The 25,172-nt window shown below is 41.5% G+C and overlaps 3 protein-coding genes across 6 annotated transcripts in view; 2 read left to right on the top strand and 1 right to left on the bottom strand.

Moving 5' to 3' along the window:
* The window catches only part of DDX55 (DEAD-box helicase 55), a 50,824-nt gene extending 48,790 nt beyond the window's left edge, over positions 1–2,034 (top strand). Inside the window, exon 14 of the mRNA XM_075854547.1 lies at positions 1,679–2,034. Within this exon, the coding sequence (XP_075710662.1) occupies positions 1,679–1,822 (144 nt within the window). The 3' untranslated portion in view covers positions 1,823–2,034. The remainder of the gene's footprint in view (positions 1–1,678) is intronic.
* Positions 2,035–5,788: 3,754 nt separating this feature from the next.
* On the bottom strand, positions 5,789–25,044 carry EIF2B1 (eukaryotic translation initiation factor 2B subunit alpha). 2 transcript variants are annotated; one of them, XM_075833785.1, is made up of 9 exons: positions 24,793–25,044; positions 24,355–24,456; positions 20,109–20,248; positions 11,964–12,080; positions 10,537–10,649; positions 8,384–8,452; positions 8,236–8,311; positions 6,566–6,691; positions 5,789–5,972 (listed from the first exon to the last, which is right to left on the bottom strand). In XM_075833785.1, the coding sequence occupies exons 1-9, from the start codon at positions 24,803–24,805 to the stop codon at positions 5,817–5,819; spliced, it is 912 nt and encodes a 303-aa protein (XP_075689900.1). In that variant the 5' UTR covers positions 24,806–25,044; the 3' UTR covers positions 5,789–5,816. The 2 variants fall into 2 exon arrangements, with proteins under 2 accessions (XP_075689900.1, XP_075689891.1); XM_075833776.1 differs by lacking the exon at positions 24,793–25,044 and adding an exon at positions 24,699–24,774.
* The window catches only part of GTF2H3 (general transcription factor IIH subunit 3), a 38,461-nt gene continuing 38,031 nt past the window's right edge, over positions 24,743–25,172 (top strand). Inside the window, exon 1 of one of the 3 annotated variants that reach the window (XM_075833827.1) lies at positions 24,743–24,976. In XM_075833827.1, coding sequence (XP_075689942.1) covers positions 24,967–24,976 — 10 coding nt within the window. In that variant the 5' untranslated portion in view covers positions 24,743–24,966. Of the gene's footprint in view, positions 24,977–25,020; positions 25,157–25,172 lie in introns of those variants that run through there. The other 2 variants (XM_075833799.1, XM_075833808.1) reach the window with 2 other exon arrangements.

Here is a 25,172-nt window from a genome sequence, read left to right as displayed (position 1 = left end):
GCCGCCACCTTCCCTAGAGCCGTCCATGCAGCTGACCTGATGTAATCGGCTTTGACGTCAGGATACAGCTTCTATATATTCACAGGATGCATAGAAACTGTATCTTACAAAGTGAAAACATTTTTTTTTTACAGAAGTAAATGTGAAAGTTGTTTTAAGTCACCTGAAAAATTGATTTATTTAAAAGAGATTTTGGTTCGAAGGCAAACATAGCCTTTAAACCTTTCCTGTCGCTAATATGCCTATTTACTTCGGGAAAGGGTATTTAAAGATGGCGCCCGCTCGGAAGCAGTCCAGGCGTCATAGCCGCCGGGTCTCTCCTGTGTTACACAGCAGGGACCCAGCGGCAATGCTTGCGATCAGAAATGCAAGCATTTAACCCCTCAGATACTGGTGTTAGATGTGACCACCGGCATCTGAGGGGTTTTAACTGCCCCTTTCACTTCGGGGCCCCGGCTCCCGCGCAGGTGTACTTCTTTAGCAGCTGGGAGCCTTGTGAACGGTCCCAGGCCTTCTATAGGAAGATAGCAATGCACTAATTTTGCCATAGACTACAATATTGTGATATTGCAGTCTATGGCATAAGCGATCTAATGATCGCAGGTTCAAGCCACCTAGGGGGGATAAATAAAAGTAAAAAAAAAAATATGTAAATTCAAATTGCCCCTTTCCCTAGGTCACATATAAAAATAAACAAACACATTAGGTATCCCCGCGTCCAAAAATGCCCGAACTATAAAAATATTTATCCAATACGGTGAACGCCATAGCGGGAAAAGGGTCAAAATGGCCAAATTACGGGTTGTTTTTTGTTTTTTTGCCACTTCAACCCCACTCAAAATTTAATAAAAAATAATCAAAATGTCAGACATTCCCTCAGTATGAATAAAAATTACATCTTTCTATGAACAAAAATATATAAATTTGGTATCATTGTGATCGTATTGATCCGCAGAATAAAGGTAATGTGACATTTTCACCGAACGTTGAACACTGCAAAAAAGAAACCCATAGTAAATGGCGGAACTGCAGTTTTTCTTTCCAATTTCCCCCTATTTCGAATTTCATTTCCAACTTCCCAGTACATCGCACATAATATTAAATAGTACAATTTTTGTCCCACAAAAATTAAGCCCTCTTGAAAAAGTAAGTTATGACCTTTTGAAGGCAGGGAGGAAAAAACAAAAGCATAAAAACGAAAATTAGTCTGGTCTTGAAAGGGTTAAGCTGATATAATACTTTTGTTTTAATTAAAAATGATTCGATGTTTTTAGAGTAAATGTTACTACTGTAGAGTCGGTTACATGCTCCGGAGATTTGTCAACTGCATAGAGTTGATTCTCACGTATTCCTGGCAAGCCAGTCTCAAGTGAAATGTGAACAACTTTATGCCAACAATTTCTGAAATTTTAGCTTAATTTGTATGTTTTATAAGGCATTTTCCCAATAGTTTCTCAATGTTTATGCCTCATGCACACGACTGTTGTGCCATCCATTTTTTTACGGTTCCGATTCACCCGCTAAAGTGGGTCTGTGAGGACTATCGGATGCCGTCAAAAACAGCCCGAGTGGCACAACGGTCGTGTGCATGAGGCATTAAGGATATTATTACACACTGGTCTTAAATCTTCTATCATGGTTTGGTGTATATAAAAAATGTTGTTGATGTATCCTTTAGGGCTCTGACATAGATGATGAAGATGTGAATGAGCTGCTGCGTGATACCAGGTTATTGAAAAAGCTGAAAAAGGGTAAAATTACAGAGGAAGAATTTGAGAAGCAGTTGACGGCTACTAAAAAATCGGAGGATGTATCAGACTGATCACAAAAGATCTGGCTAAGATAAACCCAAGGATGTACTTTGTATCTATGGCGGAAGAAGGAATAAGCAGCATGCCTAGGAGATTAAAATATCAGCCAAATCAAAAATCGGACGTTACATTTATATCCTGGGAATGGATGGCTGACTGGGCTGAGCCCATGACCATTAATTTGTCAGCAGATCTGGTCACTTTTGTGTAAGGGTCTTAAAGATTATTCAATACTTGTTGACCTACAGATTTTTTAAATATTTTCTAATATTCTCAATTCAATATTTATTGTATATAGACCTGACTTATGAACATGCAGCGCATACATTTTATCACATGTTTCTGTTTAAAAGTTTTTATTTTAATACTATAAATACAGTGTCAATTACCCCTTTAATTTCTATCTTTTTAGAAATAGACAGACCACATGGGGGCTACCCTGGTTTTTATCATGTACTTTAAAAGTGGTTCTATGAATTCAGTATTCGGTACTGTGGGTTCTATTTCCAAATTGAGTCCAAGCTTTGTGTGGATTCATTGAATATATTGAACAATATTAAAACCGCTTTTATTCTGATATGAAATACACATTACACACCATGTAAATAGTAACTGCAGCGAGTTGTGGTGCGGTACATGCGCTTAGAACGGCTGTTGTGTATGGGCGTATTTTATGCTGTGTAAACATGTTTGCATAAAACTTTTTGGGGGATATGGGCTTGATTTGTAAATACAACATTGCAGCGTTACTACATAGACCAATGCTGAAACACATTTCAAGATTAAAGAAACCTACAATTCTCATGTTTGGTCTAGAATTGCTTCGCTAGAAAGGGAGTTAATTATATACAGTGTTAAAATATTTTTACTTTAATCTGCATATTTAGTATTTTCCTTTTGTGTAATGACAAATGTAAAAGTGGCCAGACTCTATTCTATATGAAACGTGCTATACCATTACTAGTTCTATCCTTTCGTTTTTACCCCATTCCAATAAATGAAGCTATTAGTTTGCACCCTTTTTCAAGGCATTGCTTATATTGTTCCTGTACATATTCGAAGATTTTACAAATTAATGTGTTTATAGGCTGTGTTCACATGGCATATTTTACAGGCTGAAAAATAGAAGGCAGGTTTTCAAGAGAAATAAGCCGCTAAAAATCCAGGCAAATACTAGGGTATTTTCAACGCGGGTTTATGTTTTTAAGCGTATTTGAGGGTAATTTGTGAAGCATGTTCCTACGCTGCGTTTAATTCAGTGGTGTAAAAATACACCTTATGCGAACTACACAGCGTATTTCCTATTGAAATTAAGGGGAAGCTGTTCCAGGCATATTTCAAATGAATTTTGACACTTAATACGAGTGGTTTACGGATATATATGCCTGAAAATATGCTGTGTGAACATAACCTTACTGAACGGAAATAGTATAAACGGGTTGATGATGACGGCTTTCTCGTAAAGTTACTGAAATCCACACATCTATTTTGCTTATACTTTAAAGAAGCTCTGTCACCAGATTTTGCAACCCCGATCTGCTATTGCAGCAGATAAGCGCTGCAATGTAGATTACAGTAACGTTTTTATTTTTAAAAAACGAGCATTTTTGGCCAAGTTATGACCATTTTTGTATTTATGCAAATGAGGCTTGCAAAAGTCCAACTGGGCGTGTATTATGTGCGTACATCGGGGCGTTTTTACTTCTTTTACTAGCTGGGCGTTCTGACGAGAAGTATCATCCACTTCTCTTCAGAACGTCCAGCTTCTGGCAGATCACGCTGTGACGTCACTTCCCCAGGTCCTGCATCGTGTCAGACGAGCGAGGACACATCGGCACCAGAGGCTACAGATGATTCTGCAGCAGCATCAGCGTTTGCAGGTAAGTAGCTACATCGATGCTGCTGCAAAATCAACTGTAGCCTCTGGTGCCGATGTGTCCTCGCTCGTCCGACACGATGCAGGACCTGGGGCAGGAAGTGAGTGACGTCACAGCGTGATCTCGAGAACACGCTGTGTGTCTGCACTGCCAGAAGCTGGGCGTTCTGAAGAGAAGTGGATGATACTTCTCGTCAGAACGCCCAGCTAGTAAAAGTAGTAAAAACGCCCCGATGTACGCACATAATACACGCCCAGTTGGACTTTTACTTTAAACACGCCCACTTGGACTTTTGCAAGGCTCATTTGCATAAATACAAAAATGGTCATAACTTGGCCAAAAATGCTCGTTTTTTAAAAATAGTTACTGTAATCTACATTGCAGCGCCGATCTGCTGCAATAGCAGATAGGGGTTGCAAAATCTGGTGACAGAGCCTCTTTAAGTTATGGGTTTTCCACAAAAAAAAAAAAAATTCTAACATGTCAAAAGTGTGAAGAATTGGGATCCTGCCACTGGAACCTATAACAATCCTGAGAACGATGGGCTCACTCACTGAAATGAACAGGAGTTAGGCCCCATGCACATGCCCGTAAAATCACCCATAATTATGGACCCATTCATTTCTATGGCCGAGGGACACCTTCCCGTATGTCTACGGGAGGGTGTCTGACCGTAGAGACCTGTTGGAAAAATAGGACATGTTCTATTTTATGGATCGTTCTATGCTTTTATAATGGGAGCATGGCCCGTAAAAACATCCGGCTGTCCGCGCCCGTAATTACGGGCACGGTCGTGTGCATGAAGCCTCATGGAAACCTTCAAGTGAAAGATCTTAAAAGGTTTTCATAAGCAATTCATTTCTATTGAAAATAAGAAATGAGGCCTTAGAGGCTCTGTCACCACATTATAAGTGGCCTATCTTCTACATAATGCGATTGGTGCTGTAATGTATATTACGGCAGTGTTTTTTTTTTATTTAGAAAAACTATCAATTTTGACGGAGTTATGACCTATTTTAGATTTATGCTAATGACTTTCTTAATGCCCAACTGGGCGTTTTTTTAATTTTTGACCAAGTGGCCGTTTGTGTGGGACTTAATGACAGCAGTCCTGATCTCCTGAGATCATGCTGTCATTTACAGCACAGTGTGATCTCAATGTGCTGTGGGAGTAAGTGACACACAAACGTTACCGAAGTGTCGGGATTGTGAATAGACATCGCGTCCTAGCTGGAAGGAATGTCTATTCACTCTCAAGACACTTTAGTAACGTTAATGTGTGAGTAAGTGACAGCACATCATGATGTCTGAGTAAATAAATGGAGAGAAGTGTATGACGCTGATTGGTCACAGTCATACACTTCTCTCCACAACACCCCCTTGGTCAAAAAGTAAAACAGCATAAAGCTAATATAGGTCATAACTCTGTCAAAAAATGATCGTTTTTCTAAATAAAAAACACTGCTGTAATCTACATGACAGCGCTGATCACATTATCTAGTAGATAGGGCACTTAAAGAGGCTCTGTCACCACATAAGTCACATTTGAGATGTTTAACATGAATTATGGGAAAACCCCTTGAGGCCTCCTTCACACGCCACTTTTTTTTCCCCCCAGCTTCTTCTATATGCGTCTTAAACGCTATGAATTTCAAGCATCTGGCATCTTTGGGGCGTCTTAAGAAAAAAATGTAACAGCACCAATATCTAGACATTTTTTTAAAATAATTCCAATTTAAAAGTGATGTTTTACGTAATAACGGATGTAATATCTAATCCTGGGATAACCCTTTACTCAATTTCATATATCAATGTTTCTTACATTAATTCTAACATTGCCCTTTTATGTAACATTTACATTTTGTACTAGAAGCCCAAACAATGTCCTGATCTCTAGAAGTAAATTGCACTTAGACGTGAACAGGTAGTAAATAAGGCCATGTAAATGTGTCCTTAGGATCATGTTGAAAAATATCATGCAGAACCACTGTAAATTCTAGAAAAACTAAACTCACATGGATATTTTACATAGCTTAATACTGGGATTGAAAATGTATAGAAAGTTTTTAATGTCTCAAACACTTATTTACAACACACCTCTGAATCATGGGGTTAACTTTAATATATATTATAAGTACAGTTTGATAAGTTCATCACTTATAGCAGAGGGAGTCAGGACTCCCAGATCTGTAAAAAGCAGTGTGATTAGAGAGGGGGAGGTGTAGTCAATCCAGGGGTGCTCTTTCATGAGGTCCTTCTTCTGTTGCTGCGTGTCTGCCTTATACTAAAAGAAAACAAAAAACACATGACTGACTACATGCAGAATGCTCAGAATCGTCCATTATAACGTTCTAGATCTGTTCGGCAATGGTTCCATATTTATTAGTAGTAAAGTGCGATTCCCAAATCTTCAGCCAGAGTCAGGAATATGCTCAATAATCAAGTTATAGGGGCTTTCCCCACCAAGCACATTTATGCCCTATCCTGTGTATAGGTGATAAGTTTATTCAGGGCCTGAATCATCTGTTCCCCCTCACTTGACAACCGCAATTAGGAGGTTTAATGGAGCCGCAGTTCAGGATGCAGCTCCATGCAAACTCCTCAGCACGGTAATGTGGGTAAAAAGGAACGGGGGAAACGGGACCCTCATTTTAGTTATCGGTGGGAATCCCAGCACTCAAATATTTATCACCTATCCACAGGTTAGTGTAGTATTTTTGGGAAAATCACTAACCAAATAAAAAGGAAGATGCTCACAGGACTACTACAAAGAAATGATGGAGAATGCTGCATGTGTTGCCTCTGGTTCCAAGCGTTACTGCTTGACAGTCCGTTAAGCACATACAGCCCAGAACATTTTTTTTTTATCGCTCTCACCTTAAACTTGTCTGGCACATCTCTCTGATTCAGTGGGAAAAGCCGTACAAACTTGAAACTTTCCGCCACCACGTAGAATGGTTTATTCTGGGCTTTAGCACATAGGGCCATTTGATTTGTGCCAATCTGCAGTAAAATCCATAAAATGCTGTTATATTATAGGTAATTTCCTGCAGTTTCTTTGTGCCAAATGCTGAATACTGGTACATCAAGGAAATTATATAAGACCATATACAAAAGTTGCTTCTAATGTTCTTAAAGTGGTTCTGGTACCTGAATATCCTGCCATGTTAAGCTGACCTGTCCCTGTAATAGTGGCACTTTTTTAATTTGTGGTGTTTGGGCCGTTTGAAAATAGGTCGTGTGCACGTACCCTTAGCCAGATGTAATTCACGCGTTTTACGCCTCGAATTATGCCTGAAAAGACGTCTCAAATACGTCTGCCCATTGCTTGCAATGGGTCTTACGATCTGTACAGACTAGGTGTAATTTTACGCGTCGCTGTCAAATTACGCCCGCGTCAAAGAAGTGCAGGACACTTCTTGGGCCGTTTTTCATGGACTCCAATGAAAAACAACTCCAATTACGTCTGTAAAAGACACCACGAAAAACGCGAGTACTTTCAAAAATGTCAAATTCAGGAGCACACAGCTCTGTAATTTCAGACGTATTTTGCGTTTGCGTGTGAACGTACCCTTACAGAGCCTAACAAAGAATACAGCGGACTCCTATTTATCCCTCGCCAGTGACTTCTGGCCATCGTGTATACATGCAGATACACAGCAGCTATTCGTGACAAGTGCTCCCCTCATGAATACAGAAAAACATAACTAGTCCTGACTTTAAAAGCTTGCTGCGACTAGAATATAAGGGCTAACGCCTAGATCTTGGTGTCGTATTAAAGATTCAGGTGCAATATTCGGGGCACAGCAATTATTTAGAGACAGGGAGCAGGATGAAAAGTTCTGTATCTGTAAGGGAGGGAAGGGGAAGCTGCAAGTGACAGCAGGAAAAAAAGATCACAGCCCGTTACTGTCATCACTTTGCCTGTACAGCCTTTCATTGACCCCAGAGGGGTATAGGAACTTTCCTTCATGTAATCAGCCATCTGACCAATGACAGAGGATCTATGTTCTTTGATTGTCATATTTGGGGTGTGTGTGTGGGGGGGGGGGGGTTCTTTTATTTTCCTACTAAAGGGGTAAGTAGATGAGCAGTTGCACATGAAATCACCCCCTGTGCTTAAATTACACAATTGTTGAATCTGCAACTTGGATGTTTACTGGCATCTGGATCGTGGAGATCTTTGGTCTCTTCTGTCCTGGTTATTTTGTGACAAGTGGCATATATGAACTCTGCACATCCTGACACTTGTATATTTAGGAGGATTTCAGTGTCTCATGCTCTGCTTGGGTCGGATCTTTGGCCACAAAAATGAATTTTTATGCATTTTTTTTTATTACAAAATTTTATGTTTTGATGCAAAATTGTATGGAGGTGCCCATAAATGCAAAGTGCGCGCTGGCATTGTCACAATGTGCCAGGTGTCTACTTTGAGAAAATACATAGTATGTTGGTAGAATGGAATTTTATTATTCAGGTTTTAATTTGTGTATAATAAAGTGTGAGAATTGTCCCGGCCGTGGAAGGTGGAATAAGTTGTCATTTACCTTGTTGATTATTCCACCGCTCTCCACTACGCCTTCAGCTCCTACAATCACCAGGTCTACTTTCTCCATAATATAACTGCCGAAAAGAGACCATGTCAGTTCCAAGAGCTACAAATATTCAGTTTTGTACCTTCACAGCATAACTCACCCTACTGCAGCATCCAGGATCACGGTTACTGGCACGTTAATGTTCTGCAGAGCTTCTGCCATATTCTTCCTAGAAGACATAGATAAACAGCAGTAATAAATATTTCATACAGGCTTTCAAAAGCCTCTATATGCTACATGTGCTACAGGTTATCTATAAATGTCAGATAGATGCGGGTCCTACACAGATTTCTAGAACAGGGCCCCCTAAACCCCGTTCTACTTTTGTGTTCCCGCTGCCACTTGTGATTTCCGACCTTGTAAGTAGAAAACAACGTAACACGCTGAGCTACGCTATTTCCATAACTCCCATAGCAGTGAATGGCAGTTAAGGAAGCAGCGTAGCATGCGAGCTACGCTGTTTTCTTCTTACATGATCAGAAATCACAAGTGTCCGCGGGAACACAAAAGGTAGCACAGGGTTTAGGGGGCCCCGTTCTAGAGATCAGTGTGGATCCCAGAGGTGGGACCCGCATCTATCTGACATTTATGACATGTCCTGTGAATGTCATAAATGTCCCTGATGGGAAAACCCCTTTAAGGCCCTGTTCACACTGAGTTTTTTTGACGTGGAAACCGCTTGCGGAAAAAAGAAACGACATGCCCCATCTTCGGGTGTTTACGTCTCTGACCTCCCATTGACATCAATGGGCGGCAGAGAAAGCGTAGTTCGCAGTGTTTTTGCCTGTGGCGCTCAATGGGCACGAGCGAAAAACGCCGCTAAAAACGACGTGCAGGCAGAGCAAAGTCCTGCCTCAAAATTTCAAACGGAATTTTGAGGCAGAATTTTATGCCTGCAAAAAACTGTGAACAGGGCCTAAGACTAACTATTTTTTACTGAGATAACTAAGCTTTTCCTTCTGGCATCTATGCAAATATACATTAGAATGATGAGGGTCTTCTCTTTACATGGTCTAACCTGCTTAGCTTTATTTACAATAATCCAGAGAACACAAAATTAAAGCGGCTCTGTCACCAGATTATAAGTGCCCTGTCTCCTACATAATCTGATCGGCGCTGTAATGTAGATAACAACAGTGGTTTTTATTTTGAAAAACGATTATTTTTGAGCAAGTTATGAGCAATTTTAGATTTTTGCCAATTAGTTACTTAGTAGACAACTGGGCGTGTTTTTACTTTTTACCAACTGGGCGTTGTGAAGAGAAGTGTATATTTACTTATACTTTATACCGTTCTCTGTCCAGGCCAGCCTCCAGGAATGACGTTTCAGGTCATGTGACTGGCTGCAGCGTCATCCCAGGAGGCAGGACTGCAATGGAACGCATCGCCATGACAACGGAGATTGGGGTAAGTATAAACCAGTTTTCCGCAGTGCACATGCCGCCCACAAAACTGCACCAAAATCTGGTGCGTCTTTTTGGGCAGAATTCCTTGAGGGTTCCAGGACTGATACACTGTGTTGTTTTACGCAGCGTTTCCACCCTGTGTGAACATGGCCTAAATGTTGTAACTGCGAAGTAGTTGCCAATTACGTGGAAGTATTATGGCTCCGTGTGAAAGCCCTATACATGCAAAAATAAGAGATAGTGTGTGGGCAATGTGCTCCGTTGCTACTTTAGCCAATGTGCTAAAGTAGCAACGGAGTTTAGATGGATGCAGCAAACCTTTGAAGGTTTATTTTAATGGTGCGCTCCAGTCTCTGCTATAGTTTGCATTCAACATGATGTCTGAAAATAAATTAAACCTGTTTACCTAGGTAAAGCATTGGGTATCCAAGACATATGTGCTTCCTTTTCCTCCATAACATTTTGGTAAGGATCGGGTTGACTGATGCATGCTACTGCCTGCCAATACCATTTACTACATGCTGCTGAACACTAGGAGAAGGAGACCACTAGAGTGATCGTTTAAAGCAGAGGGAGAGGCTGGGGAGCATCCAGTGCAGAGAGAATGGAGCACTGAACATGAAGGACTCTGTGACATTTGCCATCGTGGCACCAGGGACATTAAAACCTAGATTTCTCTGTCATGCAACCTGCATGTCCATCAACCCAGGTATGGTTACACTGCTCTCGCCATTCTTTATAGAGCACGGTCAGAAGTTTTGAGGGGGTCAAATCTGCTGACCGGTTCCCTTTAATTCTTTAGAGCTTGAGAACTATGATGACATTTAGAAAATAGTGGCATACTCACCCTGATAAGTCTGGTTGTGATTCTGTAACATACACACTAAAGCGTTTATTAGCTGCAGCAGCTTCTTCTAAGACCTTCAGAACCACCCTGGAGTAAGCATGAGTTAAAATTTTCTACAAAAGGAACAGAGGTGTAAAGGTTAAAAAGTCATACTGAAATATGTCCACGATTAAGAGCACCACTAGATTCCAATGTGCTAAAATAGAACAAAAGTAATGTAATGGTTCCCCGACTACATGTCTGTAGTCAGTGGGTGATGGGTGCTATAAGAATGGTCAAATTAATTTGCCTCAAGATCAGCCCTAGATCTTAAACAGGGCACTACCTGAAATGAAAGAGAATTAGTAAACTGCTGGGAACATTTTCAAACAATAGGTGCAACGTATAGTCCTTAGTGAAGTCATACTTTATATTTCATTTCAGTCAACGAATTCAACTCTACATATAAGGTATGTTCACACGGGCTATTTTCGGGCCATAAACGTCCCGAAAAATGGCAGAAAAATCGGTAGAAGAGCGCCTACATTCATCTGCCCATTGATTTCAATGGGAAAAACGGTGTTCCGTTCCCTTAGAGCGTTTTTGTAAAAGAAGTGCATGTCACTTCTTGAGCCGTTTTTCATTGACTCAATAGAAAAACAGCTCCAAAAACGGCTGAAAATCAGGAGTGGGTTTCCCTTGAAAACAGCTCCGTATTTTCAGCCGTATTTAGTTAAGCGTGTGAACATACCCTTAGGCAAGTCCAAAATGTAAACACTATAACAAAGCGGATTTTAACAACTGTAAAGAATGGGAAACCCCATTGAAAAGTGAAATGGTAATACTTATTTGTCAATTTATTTATACATTTCCAGGACAAATAGCAGGAACGGCACAACGCGGAGTTCTGAGAAAAGGTGCTCCAGAATTGTTAGGCTGTGTTCACATCTGCCTTTGAAGCTGTGTTGCAGATTATGTTACATTTGGGTGAAAAAAAAAAAAAGGAGCTCAACATGTGCCGCTATTTTGTACGGCAAAATGACAGACACTTCAACAGAACCTGATGGACTGTAATACAAGTCAATGGGGGTCTGTTGGGCGCTGATGATAGTCACGTGACGGATGCAGCATTTTGCATTTCAATTTCAGAGAACGGACAAAATGCAGATGTGAACAGAGCCTTATTTTGGGAGAAAAGAAAGCATTTATTAATATGAGATGTCAGGAGTGGCGACAGGTCGCTTTAAGTTAACATACTTAACTTTATTGGTATCTAAAACCCTTTTCACAACAGTGTATACATTTATGTAAATGCAGAACATAAGAAAAACATAATTGTAAGATGACACTGTCCATGCTATGCAGTCAAGCACCTCGCTCTTATGATGGACATTATAGGAATCACATCAATCTTAAGTTGGACAAGTAAGTCCTAAGTAATCACTTACAGCTCCATCTTTTATAAATGGGCAGCAGAGTTTGGTGATCTTATCCCTGGACAAGGAGATTCTTTTTAGAAAGAGTTCCCCTCGTGCACTCATCCTTTCTTTGCATAAAGCATAATTCTGGAAAAAAAGATATATACTTCAATAATGGTTTGGATGCGACATGTTTGTAAGATTAGTAATAACCTGTATAGATTCAGAGTGGCGTCATAGAAAATAAACTATAACTTTTACTGATTTACTTTATGAAATATATTGGTCAGAAACCACAATGAACAAACAAATAACATTTCCCAACATCCTGGGACAGTGCGATACTGCTTCATGAGCTTGTCAGAATAAGCGGTCATATGTGTACATGAGGTATAACACTATTCCTGGCCATTATATGACTTGTATGTGCCACTATTTAGCAGTTTTCCCCTCTGTTTGCTCTATCCCAAATTCTCAGTTGTCTCTTAGCTAGTGGGCAGAGCCTAACCGCTTTCAGGTCCTCGATACACTGCACACATATAGAAAAGAAGAATCCTTCCTTCCCATCTCCGTCACATATAGAGAGGGAGCAGCATGGAGGACATTATATAGCAGTAAGGAGTAGTGCAGCATGAGAATCCAGCACTGGGGTGAGATTTACATACATCTCTCCAGCATTTCCCTCCCCCTCCCCTCTTCATAGACTTCTATGGGCAGCAGGTTACCTGATACCTTAGGCCCTGTTCACATGAGGTTTTTTTTGCAGGCAGAAAAATCTGCCTCAAAATTCCTTAGGGAATTTTGACGCAGATTTTGACCTGCCTGCAAATTCTTGCGGCCATTGAGATCCGCAGGCAAAAAAACGCTTTATCTGCCTCCCATTGATTTCAATGAGAGGTCAGAGACGGAACGCCAGGAAGAAAGAGCAATGCCACTTTTTGTTGCCGCTCTGGGGAAAAAAAAAACCCCTCCCATTGAAATCAATGGGAGGCAGTTTTAGACATTTTTTAGCGCTAAGTCTAATGCGGTTTCCGCAGCAAAGTTAGTGCCAAAAAACTCAGTGTGAACTGGACCTTAGTAAGCTAATATACTCTAGTCTCTAGATGAATTTTAGCAGTGAATGATCAGTGCAGGAGGCAGGGGGAGAAGTGGAGGAAGACATTTTTCTTTAATAAGATGTATTATGAAGTTTCTTATATTCACTAGTACTATTGATTTATGCAGTTTATTGAAAGGTTAGTGACCATTTAAGCTACTTATTTTGTTAATAGATATTTGGCTCAAATATTCATACAGATAGAGAGAAGAAAATGGTTTAAGTAAGTAGTATGTTAAAATAATGGTCACTAACTTTTCAACAAACTTCAAAAATCAATAGTACAAGCAAACATAAGAAACGTAGTAATGTTGTGACCTGAGACGGAGGGTGGCGAAATATATTTGTAACGTATACCTGATGTAATAATCTGTATGGTCGCTATGGACATTTTTTTTATATTGGTTTATTTTTCCCCTTCTCCATGGGACCTTGTCCTCCCGGCTGGGAGGGGGAGGACCCTGGATGAATATAGGGCAATAGACTGCCCTGCTGGTAAATATTGTACTTAAGCTAATTCTACATTTTTACTTGTCTAACATTGCATAATCCGCTTGATATTGCGGTGGGTCAGCCAAAACTCTGGTGACGCCCCTGTGCTAGATTTGCTGAACTTGCTCAGAGCCGGTTTTATCGAGCGCGGGTTTTGTTCAGCAAGTTGAGAAAGAGACCCGAATGGGGTCACGTGGAGGGCACTTAGCCGCACTCCACTTTTGTTTTTTTATGTTGACGTTAACTGTAAAAGATGTTATTTGCGTTGGCTGCAGCTATATTTTACATACAAAAGTACTGTCTGCTTATCTAAATAATGTAACTATCGAATTCCTATGGCATATACTGTTATTACACATAATGTAAAAGGCTTTAATAACCCAACGAAGAGATGAATGGCCTTTAATAATTACAAGAGGCTTCATGGCGATGTTATAATGTTACAGGAAACACATTTTACTCATACTAGTTACCCAAAATACTTTGATAAGATGTTCCAGAGAGTTTACTTATCCACCTCGGACACAAGGAAAAAAGGAGTAGCCATTTTCTTCAGAAATACACTTCCATTTACAGTAACTGACTCCATAATAGACCCAGATGGTAGGTACATTATCCTTACAGGACAACTAGCGGGACAACGTATTACCTTTGCAACGATTTATGCACCTAACCATTCAGCAACCTCCTTCTTTACTAAATTCTTTAAACAGCTTGAGAAATTCTCCGACTCCTACATTATCCTAGGGGGGGATTTCAACATAGTGATGAATGCCCAATGGGATAGAAGCCGTCCCCAAGCTAATGCACAGTCAGCACCGAAATCATTTATGTATAGGATGAAACAATTATCTCTCGTAGATCTGTGGAGACAAGATCATCCTCTAGACAAGGAATTCTCGTTTTACTCCGCAGTGCATGACAGTTATTCTCGGATTGACTACATCGTAACTTCCTCCCAGCTATCTGTTAGACCACATAATACTGTATACACCCAATGTGCTTGGTCAGACCACAATATCCACTCACTCCAAGTTTGCATTGGCAACGTCACACGTCCGCCATCATGGAGGCTGAATGATTCCCTACTTTCTCATCCAGAAATAGTCACATCCATATCCAGTGCTCTACAAGAGTATTTTGCCATTAATTCCCTACCAAATACTTCTTCTGCTCAAATATGGCTGGCACATAAAGCAGTATTGAGAGGTGTACTAATGGCAAAGGGATCAAAATTGAAAAGAGATAGATTGCAACTTCTTAATAAATTGCTATCGACCCTTACAAGACTAGAGCGTCAGTATATTAATAAACCAAATACTATGATTAAAGCTCAGATAGAGGAAACTCGCTGCTCTCTTAGAGCATTGGAGGAGAGCAAGGCTGAGAAAGCACTTCGATGGGGCAAGGCAAAATTGTATGCATATTCCAAATCGAGCTACCTCAATGTTCTCCAGAAAACTAAACTCCCACATTAGAGGTAAACAAATTTACCACATGCATAACAACACGGGAACACCAACAACCAATCCGCTTGATATATTAGACACCATGAGTACATTCTGTAGTGCTTTGTATAGCAAACCCCAATCCTTGAACTCCATAGATTTATCTGAATGGCTTTCAACACACCCGCTTCCATCTCTGACAGATGAGGCAAGATTACAACTGAATTCCCCGATCACAGCAGAAGAGGTCACTGAAAGCATAAAAAACCTCACATCTTCCAAGTGCCCAGGCCCTGATGGTTACTCCGCTTTCTATTACAAAACATTTTCACAGACATTAACACCGCATCTAACCACATATTTCAACACACTTATGGCAGGGGAAGTACCTCCTCCTGAATTTTCACAGGCTAATATTTCACTCATTCCAAAACCTGGAAAAGATGAAACCTACTGTGCAAATTTACGTCCAATATCAGTACTTAATGTAGACTACAAGTTATTTACTAAAATACTTTCAAATAGACTTGCACCATATATGACCTCCCTAATTTCTCCTGATCAAACGGGCTTCATACCATCACGACAAGCAACAGACAATATTCGATTGGCTCACAATATTATTCTTCATGCTACTACGCACAAACGCCAATTACTAATTTTGAGCCTAGATATCCAGAAAGCATTTGATTCGGTGGACTGGAACTACTTATATAGCACACTTACACAATTTGGCATTAGGGGTCCGTACGTAGAAGCTATCAGGGCGGTATATTACTCTCCACAAGCTAGAGTAAAATTCCTAGGTCAATACTCTCCTTATTTTCAGATACAAAAAGGGACACGACAGGGATGCCCGTTGTCTCCTCTCTTGTTCGCTCTCGCCATGGAGCCTCTTGCACAGCATATTCGTCTAAATCCAGACATTAAGGGATACAGGGAGCAATCTCATGAGTTTAAATTTAGCATTTATGCAGATGATATGCTTTTATTCATTACAACGCCAATGGTTTCTTTACCAAATCTCATGAATACGCTTACCTGCTTTGGGGCTTACTCAGGGTTAATAGTAAATCCGCTTAAATCCACAGCAATGCAGATACAAATGTCGATGGAACAGGTGGACCTGTTAAAACTTAACTTTGGATTTCAGTGGAAACACTCCCACATGACATACTTAGGAATAGCTCTAGTTAGAGATCCAACTACTTTATACTTAAGTAACTACCCTAAAAAATTTGCATCTATCAGGAAATTATTAGAGGAGTGGTCTAGGTACCATATATCTTGGTTGGGCAGACTCGCTGCAGTTCGAATGACCATTCTACCCAAGCTGCTGTATTTATTTAGGGCCCCGCTTTATGCCATCTCACACATACAGCGGATAATAAATAAATTCATTTGGGCGAATAAAGGATCAAGAGTGGGTAAGTCCACCTTACATCGCTCCACGGTTAGTGGGGGACTTAGTCTTCCGGACCTGAAATTATATTACTATGCGGCACAAATCTCACAGATCGCAGCATGGAACTGTGACCCCAGCACCGTAAGATGGGTTTTGTTTGAATCCCTTACTACATCTCCATCCTCACTAAAGGCACTGATGTGGTCTCCGGTTTTAAGATCTCACATTTCTGGCATCGAAAATAGCATTATCAAACACTCCCTCACACTTTGGTTAATATGTCGGGAAAAGTTTAAATTTATGTCTAATCCATCCGCATTACAACCATTATTGCTTAATCCTGACTTTCCGCCGGGATTACACCCGGAGGCCTTCCAGTGGTGGACCTCATTAGGCTTCACTTCATTACTTAAGTTGTGCAAAGATGGTAAATCCCTTTCTTTTGAGGCCCTACGTCAGGATTCTCAAATCCCACTCAGGGAATACTTTAGATATCTACAAATACACCATCTTCTCTTGGGATCTGTCTTTATACCAAGCGACACTAGTGTAACCTTCTATGAGGCTAATTGTCGAGACTCCCCAAGGGGGAAAGGGCTGATTTCAGTTTTGTACTCCCAATTCAGAAGTGAAACGTATAATGGTCCTACTTCATATATGATGGCTTGGGAACGGGAGCTGGGAAATATACCACATTCGACCTCGTGGCAACAAATATATGATAACACAGCTAAAGTATCTCAATCGAATAATATTAAAGAAACATCATATAAAATTCTAACGAGTTGGTATCTTACTCCGGACAAATTAGCAAAATTGTTTCCAGGTAGTTCGGATGCTTGTTTCAGAAACTGTGGGGAGAGGGGCACTATGGCTCATATCTGGTGGTTCTGTCCAGTAGTACAGGCTCATTGGAAACGAATTGAGCGCCTTATCAATTCTAAATTACAGTTACAAATCAAATTAACCCCTTGGTCAGCGATACTGAATGCAGAAATTCCTGATGTACCCAAAATAAATAGAAAATTAATCTCGCATATTTTATCAGCAGCCAAATGGACGGTAGCCATTAGCTGGAAATCACTATCTATTCCATTCCCAAGGACGCTGAACAAAATTAAGGAAATACACCAATTTGAGAAATTAATTAGTATTCTGGAAAACAGATTACCACAATGTGAAGCCCAGTGGATCAGTTGGACCTCATAGTAATCGCTTAGAGCCCTCTGTTAGTTTGGAGGACACATCAGTTTAGGACAGAAATAGACTCTTTACTATGGATAGCTGCACCATGTTTGGTAGATTTTGGTTTACTGGTTGTTAGTGTTTTATTGTTACACTGTACTCATAAATATCATTTACAGTATTGATATAACAATGTTTTAGATAAGATGAGATATTCTCGCAACATCTGTATAGAAATGAACCTTTATCACTATGTTTTCTTTTGAGAATGTTATCAAAGCTCTACGTAGCGATATATGCTCCCAATATGTGGGAATGTCTACTGATTTGTTATGTCTTGTTTACCAAATAAAGAGTTTGAAAAAAAAAGAAACTTAGTAATGTGTTTTATTAGGGAGGGAGAAATGCCTTTCTCCACTTATCAGACCCCTCCCCCTCCTAACGGATCACTCACTCTGAACTTACTGCTAAATCGAAGTGCTGGACTATCAGCTCACTGAAGGACCAGGTTACAGCTGCCCATAGAAGTCTATAGCGCGGCAAGGTGGTAACCGGAACAGAGTGAGAGAAAGAGGCAGACACACAAACTGAGATTTTGCTGCAGCTACTACGAAGGCCGAGTTCACATGAGGCGGATATGCTGCGTAAAAGCACGCAGCGTATCTGCCCTGTGCGCCGCAGGGAATTCCAGGCGAAAAACCAGACCAAACTGTGGTGCAGTTTTTCACCCGGAACATCCGCTGCGGAATACTGCAAGACGTAGCCAGCCTTCTAGCAGGCCTGCCTCCTGTGATGACTTTCATCCCAGGAGACCGCTGCAGCCTGTGATTGGCTGCAGCGTCATCCTCTGACGTCATCCAGGCCGGCCTCCTGGGATGATGTTTTATCCCATGGGACCGCCGCTACAGCCTGTGATTGGCTGCAGAGGTCACATGGGATGAATCTTAATCCCAGGAGGCCGCGCTGTAGGGAGGAACACAGACTGCTGGGTAAGTATGAGATTTATTTATTTTCTGAGTTGCATTTTTTGCGGCGGAATCGCTCCGAACCCGCCGCCAAAAACACAACAACTGCTATTTATTGCGGGATTTACCTCCCACTGAATTCAATGGGGAAAACCATCAACAAATAAGCAGCGTGTATGCAAATACAATTGACACCGCAGGTCAATTTCTGAGCAGTTTTTCCGCAGAGTGTGGATGAGATTTGTTTTATCTCATCCACTTTGCTGCTACTGTATTTGCTGAGGATTTTCCGCCACTAATTCTGTTGCAGAAAAACCTCAGTGTTTATGCAAGTGTGAACTGGCCCTAAGTGTTTTAACTCCCCGAGTGCGGGATTCACAGTTCATCTGCTCATTACTGCTGTATGATGTCTTCCATTTTGACATGATATGCAGTGAGAAAGAAAAGTAATAACAGCACCGGAGATTCAAAGTGAAGTGAAATATAATGGGTACAAGTCTCAAAAGGAACCTGATCCAAAGTCCCATGTAAGGAATCCACAAATATCAAGAGGCAAGGCAGCACATCCAAAATATATGGGAATTCATTCACCCACAGGTGCAACGTTTCGGGATGCTTGAGAAAAGTCCTATTGGACTGAAACGTCGCACCTGTGGGTGAATAAATTCCCATTTATTTTGGATGTGCTGCCTTGCCTCTTGATATTTATGATAGCAGTTAGGCTCCACCCACTAGCTCCGCGGAAAATTGCAATTAGAGATGGAGGCTGAAGAGGGTAAAACTGCTTAAAATGCCAGATACAAGTCATATAATGGCCAGAAATATTGTTATACCTCTCGTACGCACAGATGACAGATTATTCTTAAAGGTTAGGTACGCTTTAAGAGTAGGAACACACACAGCGTAAACACTGTGGATTTTCCGCAACGGATTTAATGCGGAGAATCCGCAGCGTTTTACAGTAGCAGCAGTGTGGGTGAGATTTCAACAAATCTCGTCCCCACACTGTGGAAAAATGCAGCCGAAAAAAACCGCACATAAATTGACTTGCGATGCGGTTTCTTCAACAGCAGCATGTTAATTAATGTTGCGAAATCGCAGCTCTTCTGTTGCGGGTGTTCCCATTGAATTCAATGGGGTGCTTAAACCAGCAAGAAAGTGGTGTGTGTGTTGTGATATTTGCAGTCGAATCACAGCGATTCCGCCGAAAAAATAAATAAAGTGCAAGTAAGAAAAAAAAAAAATCAAGTTATACTTATCGAGAGTTGCCTGTTTCTTCTCCAGTCCAGCCTCCCTGGGTGACGTATCAGGCCATGTGACCGCTGCAGCCAATCACATGGCCTGTAACGTCATCCAGGAAGGCCAGAGCGGACGTCAGAGGAGGGAAGGGGTAAGTACGTGCGATAATTTACGCAGCAGAATTTATGCGCGAAAAACGGCTTTCGGACGGCATTCCCTGCGGTGTTCAGGGCGCATACACTGCGTCAAGCTGCACAGCGTATCAGCCCGGAATACGCCGGGTGTGTTCCTACCCTAAAGAAATTTTGCTGTACAAAATGAAGTCTACTCTTTGAGAAGACTTACGGAGTGCTCCAGCTCAGAAGTGAGAGTAATGAACCTCAGGAAGAGTTCGCCTCCAGACAAGACTGCAACAGATGAATCCACTTTTGACAATGTTTCAATTGCATCTTTTAGACTTCCAATCAGACCTTGTATAGTTTCACCTAGAACAGAAAAGCCAATGATAGAAACTGCTGACTGGAAACAGGAACAAGATGGATATAACAAGGTAAATATAGCAAATAATACGCTGTATGACCTCACGTACCAAAAGTTACTAAGAAAAAGGCGACCTTGTTATGATGGCAACCAGACTGGAGAATGAATGACTTGAGAGGAACAGGGCGGCTACAGGCCAGGACTCTAAAGCGTTTAAACTTGCGCGATTATCGATCGTGCACATTAAATTGCAGTGTGATGTTACAAAATACCTGTGTACATGCGATATTATGCGTCAATAATTTTGCAAAAAAATAAAATAAAAAAAATCAGTGTTGAGTTTCTTCTAATATCACAGAAATATGTTTACAGACTTCCCCATCCCCCTGGTGCCTCCAAACGCAGCTCATGTCTAGCTTGCAGCTCAATACATCACAGGGAAATATCATTTGTATTGCTTTGCCCGTTTGTAATCGGCCATCTTGTACATGTATATGCCATTTATTTACTCACCTAGTATTAAAAACACAGGCTCCGTTTGGCTCCCCGTGTGGTCACGTGATCTCTAACCTGATTTGCAATGGAAGCCGTGAGCTTATTAGTGCCAATAGACAAGCAGACTTAGGCTGTGTTCACACTGAGTTTTTTTGCAGGAGGAAAATTCCTCCTGCAAAAACTGGTCCAGTAGGTTTTTGCACAGTGGTTTGACAAAAACTCGTCAAGGTTTTTTTTCCCTCTTTCTGACTGATTGAAATGGGGTTTTGGAGGCGGAAACGGCCTCAAGATAGGTCATGACGCTTCTTTTTACCGCGACACGTTTTTTTTACTCGCGGTAAAAAAACTCGTCCAACTCCCATTGAAACCAATGGGAGGCATTTTCGGGCGGTTTTTGAGGAGTGTGAACAGGGCCTTAGTCAGAAGTTCTGTTGCCCAACCTATGCAAAGCAACAGAAAACGTTGTGGCCTTGTGATTGTTCTAGTTGGCCCGGTGTCATTAAATGGCATTTTCAGTAAGATATAAGAATTCTCTTCCTACCCAGGGTGTACGGTAGTATTTATAGTGCTAGCATTCAACGGAATTGGTCAGGCTGGTGGTTGAATGGGCTTATTGACAGGTTATGCCATAAATGGCTGATCATGCGGAGATCCAACTGCTGGAGTCCCCGTCGATCACTTAAAAGCAGGATCTGCAACTAAGAGCCGCGCTCTTTTAACTCTCTGGCCCTGTTCGCACAGAGATTTTTGGTCAGATTTTGACGCGGAAACCGTGTCGGAATCAGAACCAAAAAACGCCCGAAACCGCCTCCCATTGAGTTGCGGGGAAAAAAGCGACATGCTCTTTCTTTCCGCGGTTCCGTCTCTGACCTCCCATTGAAATCAATAGAAAGCAGAGAAAGCTTTCTTTGCTGCATTTTTTGCCCGCGGCGCTCAATGACCGAGGCCGAAAAACGCTGGGAAAAATGCAGTGAAAACCGTGGCAAGAACGTGCAGGCAGGTCAATCTGCCTGAAGGAATTTTAAGGCAGATATTTTCTGCCTGCAAAATAATCCGTGTGAACAGGGCCTGAGGCTTTACTCAAGAGACATGTCAATTTTATGCTGCAGAATCGCTGCACTTTTGTTGCGGGTTTTCCCCTTTGAATTCAATAAGGACGTAAAACCCTCAACAAATAGAAAACGTTGCGTTTTTGCGCCGTAAAAGCTGCAGTTCTGCCGCAAAGCTCGCAAATCAGGAAAAAAAACAAAACACATTGTTCTTTTTAAAATTTTATTAAAAAGTCTATACTTACCCCTGGGTGTTGCCATAGCGACGTGTCCCTCCGTGCAGCCCAGCCTTCTGGCATGACGTTTTATCCCATGTGACTGCTGCAGCCAATCACAGGCTGCAGCATCATAACATGAAAAAGAGAGACGCGTCGCAATGGCAACGCCCAGGAGGTAAGTATTGGCTTTTTTTAGCCCTCAACTCTGTTTTTTGGCGCAAAGATTCTTCCCAAAAATCCGCACCATAATTTGGTGCGGGTTCTAAGTTGGAAACGCCAAGTATCCGCCTGATTCACACGAACGTGTCCGTTTTGCAGTTGCAGTTCCGTGTGGCATCAGTTGTGGAAGTCTGTTTATGTACACATTTCTTTATTTTGTAAAATTTTTCCCTTCATTTCTTATGAACTTGTGCGTGAATCACAGACAGAACACAGAAGTGATGAATGATTTTCACGCACACTTTGACTTCAATGGGTGCGTGATGCACAAAAAAACACACAAGAATAGGACATGGTGAGTTTCACGCAACGGAAACATGCCGCGTAAAAAACACTACATGTCTGAATGGCCCCATTGAATTGCATAGGTCCGTGTGATGGCCATTGATTTAACGGCCGTCATGTGGACGTATTCAACGCTGTTGTGAATAAGGCCATACTGATTATAGGAAGTGCTTTACTCAGCAAGCAGAGATAGTAAACACAGAGAAAAAAAATTGAATAATGTGGTTTATCCTGAGGTATAATAGAAGTAACACTACTAAAAAGAGATTTAGCAAAATCTGCTATTCTAAAATGTCTTTCTACTGAACTCAGGAACATTTACCACATCGCTGGTCAGAATATGAAGCGTCTGGATTTCCTCTAATACCTTGCAGTTCTTCTAACCGTAGACAAATTACCAGCGGCGCCGAAGGTTAGTCTGACAAGCAGAATACGGGTGGATTTCTACACAAATCCCGGTCCAGCCGCAGCTCTAATAACCTGATCTAACAGCATCAAAGGGACTTATATTTATACTAGAATTCTGGTCACCAGGCCCGCGGTTGGGCCTAGGTTTGCATCCATAATATGGACAAAGAATTGAGCCCGTATTCCGCTGGTGTCAAACGGACATTGTTATGTAAGCGCTTTACAAGCATATCCATTGTTTGTGACGACACTGAAAGAAGATCCGTCACGAAAAAACAGCTTCACTTAACCCTAGAATGGCTAGAAATACACCTTTGTAAGACATGCTCTAGAACACTTGTTTAGGCTGGGTTCACACGACCTATTTTCAGGCGTAAACGAGGCGTATTATGCCTCAATTTACGCCTGAAAATACGGCTCCAATACGTCGGCAAACATCTGCACATTCATTTGAATGGGTTTGCCGACGTACTGTGCCGACGACCTGTAATTTACGCGTCGTCGTTTGACAGCTGTCAAAAGACGACACGTAAAATTACAGCCTCGTCAAAGAAGTGCAGGACACTTCTTGGGACGTTTTTGGAGCAGTTTTCTCATAGACTCTATTGAAAACAGCTCCAAAAACGGCCGAAAAAACGGACGTTTTTGGCTCAGCGTGTGAACACACCCTTACAGCCCTCACAAATTGTGGCTTCACATGTGTAATAAAGAAAGTGACAGTAATACTTTATTATATTTTCTACAGCAGCATGGCTACCAATAGTTCTGCAGGATAAGGCCCTGTTCACATCACATTTTGAACGTACAGTTAGCGTGTATGGCGGTAAAGCTCCCGCCTTACACGCTAAACTCGTCCATAGGGCTCAAGTGTCTCATGGATGCCAAAAGAGTGTCCTTTTTGTCTCCATCTGGCTCGTTTACATCAGAATACAAAAAAAAAAAAAAAAAAAAAGGAAGGAAGGAGAAGAAGTATAGAATAGTAGACTACGTTATTTCATTCCATAAAGTCCAGTAAAAAAAAAATATACGTTAAACCTATACTTTTTTGAAATAGTAGCCTATGGTTGATAGATGCCACTGTATGGCATACGTTACAAGTATCTGGTTAACGGATGCATCATGAGCTTTACAATAGCTTTTCATGGCGTATTCGTTAAACGGATGCCATTATAACCTATGGGTGACGTATACCTAACAGTGGCATCTGTCACCCATAGACTATAGTTTAATGAATACGTTATGAACGTTCATGACCACTTTTCATCCGTTTAACGAATCCTATTCTAGTCTGTGACGGGAGCCACTGTTAGGCATCCGCTACAGCCTATGTTTAACGTAAACGTCAGGGGCTTTCCTCGACCTATACGTCAAAAATAGGCAAAAAAAACGTGATTGTTTACTTTCCACCATAGTCCTTGTTTACATGCTGTGATCTACCTTTATCTTTTTTCAAAAACTCCAATAGGGTTCTTATCGCCGCAACAGCCGTAGCAACATTGGGATCCTCCTTCAGTTGACGCTTAAAATAATCAATCACTTCTGTGGAGATAATAAAAAGATAAAATACATTTCATAAAAAGTATAGAGCGTAGACATCCAGAACACAAGATACTAAGTAGCTCTGAATGACAGTATTAGCCATGGCTCTCAGCATCTAGTAAGCTCTCCATCTGCAGGTAATAACTCTGCCCGCCTATAAGGAAATCCCCCCCTGCGCTGGATACCCGGGGATGGGCGAATCGTGCCAGCAGTAGTTGCTCCACATGCCTGACACCAAGTACCGCGGTCTGCAGAGAAGACATGGCTGTTCTCCGTATCAGCGCTCCTGCAGATCAGGTGTGACCGCATCAACGCGGATATAACGTATATACTTACCGCTTTCGTTCATGGCCGTTGTTCTATAGCCACCAGCACCGGCTGGGAGAAGCTCACGTCACACGGCAGTGACAGGGTTAACGGCAGCATGGCGTCCTGCAGCCTTCTAGATTTGACGTCATCAGAAAGGGACGGAAGTGTTCTAGTTCCATTCTGTGGTATTGGGAGTTTATTATGGCTTCAGGTGAGTGTTGTCATGCGATCGGACTGTACAATAACATCAGACAAATCCCCTGCGGGAACGAGTCTCCTTTGTGTCTAGTGACAACTGGTTCTGCCATAAATCTACGACGGACAGCTCTGTGCTGCCACTAGCTGCCCACACCTGAGAGGGTGCTGCCACTAGCTGCCCACACCTGAGAGGGTGCTGCACAGATTCT

The sequence above is a fragment of the Rhinoderma darwinii genome, chromosome 1, assembly GCF_050947455.1.
Source record: "Rhinoderma darwinii isolate aRhiDar2 chromosome 1, aRhiDar2.hap1, whole genome shotgun sequence".
NCBI lineage: Eukaryota > Metazoa > Chordata > Amphibia > Anura > Rhinodermatidae > Rhinoderma > Rhinoderma darwinii.
The sequence above is the reverse complement of the archived record's forward strand: the minus strand, read 5'-3'. Positions and strand labels throughout refer to the sequence as shown.

Coding starts and splice junctions, on each gene's coding strand:
- EIF2B1 (XM_075833776.1), bottom strand. CDS start 24,765: ATGCGGTCACACCTGATCTGCAGGAGCGCTGATACGGAGAACAGCCAT. Junction 24,457..24,698: donor TGTCTTCTCTGCAGACCGCG/GTACTTGGTGTC, acceptor TTATCTCCACAG/AAGTGATTGATTATTTTAAG. Junction 5,973..6,565: donor ATGTGCCAGACAAGTTTAAG/GTGAGAGCGATA, acceptor GTTTTCTTTTAG/TATAAGGCAGACACGCAGCA.